This window comes from Eimeria mitis, genomic scaffold (assembly GCF_000499745.2).
Source record: "Eimeria mitis Houghton genomic scaffold, Emh_scaff2460, whole genome shotgun sequence".
Classification (NCBI taxonomy): Eukaryota; Apicomplexa; class Conoidasida; order Eucoccidiorida; family Eimeriidae; genus Eimeria; species Eimeria mitis.
The window spans coordinates 6,308-6,717 of NW_013570798.1; the positions used below are offsets into that span (position 1 = coordinate 6,308).

Here is a 410-nt window from a genome sequence, read left to right on the forward strand (position 1 = left end):
CACCACCTAAAAAGCAAGACGGAGACTCTGAACGGCGTACCTGCATCTTCTGTAGTAAACCGGGTCACGCATTTCGAGATTGCAGGCTTATGAAAAAGGCTAGGGAACAACTGAGATCAAACCCCGAACAACGCCGCCAAGGGAACAAACAGAGCAAGCAGGGAAACGCTCGGGCCCCTACGCAACGTGCGGCACAGTGAAGGGGCCACGCGAGATAACGGCCGCACCTACAGGCCCACCTCGAGTCAATTCAGTACTTGTACAAGTACGAATAAAGGCACAGGATTTAATGGCCCTACTCGATACGGGATATAAAGTGGATATGATATAGGAAGCCGCCGCAAGGAGATGCAGCCTACCGGTCTACTCATTGGCGCAATCTCTGAGGCTACAGTTCGCAGATGGCAGGC

General features: G+C 52.9%; 1 protein-coding gene across 1 annotated transcript in view; it reads left to right on the forward strand.

Moving 5' to 3' along the window:
* Window positions 1-93, forward strand: part of EMH_0054110 (uncharacterized protein) — a gene marked incomplete at both ends in the record, with an annotated part of 906 nt that extends 813 nt beyond the window's left edge. Inside the window, one exon of the mRNA XM_013497084.1 lies at window positions 1-93. Within this exon, the coding sequence (XP_013352538.1) occupies window positions 1-93 (93 nt within the window).
* Window positions 94-410: the final 317 nt, after the last annotated feature.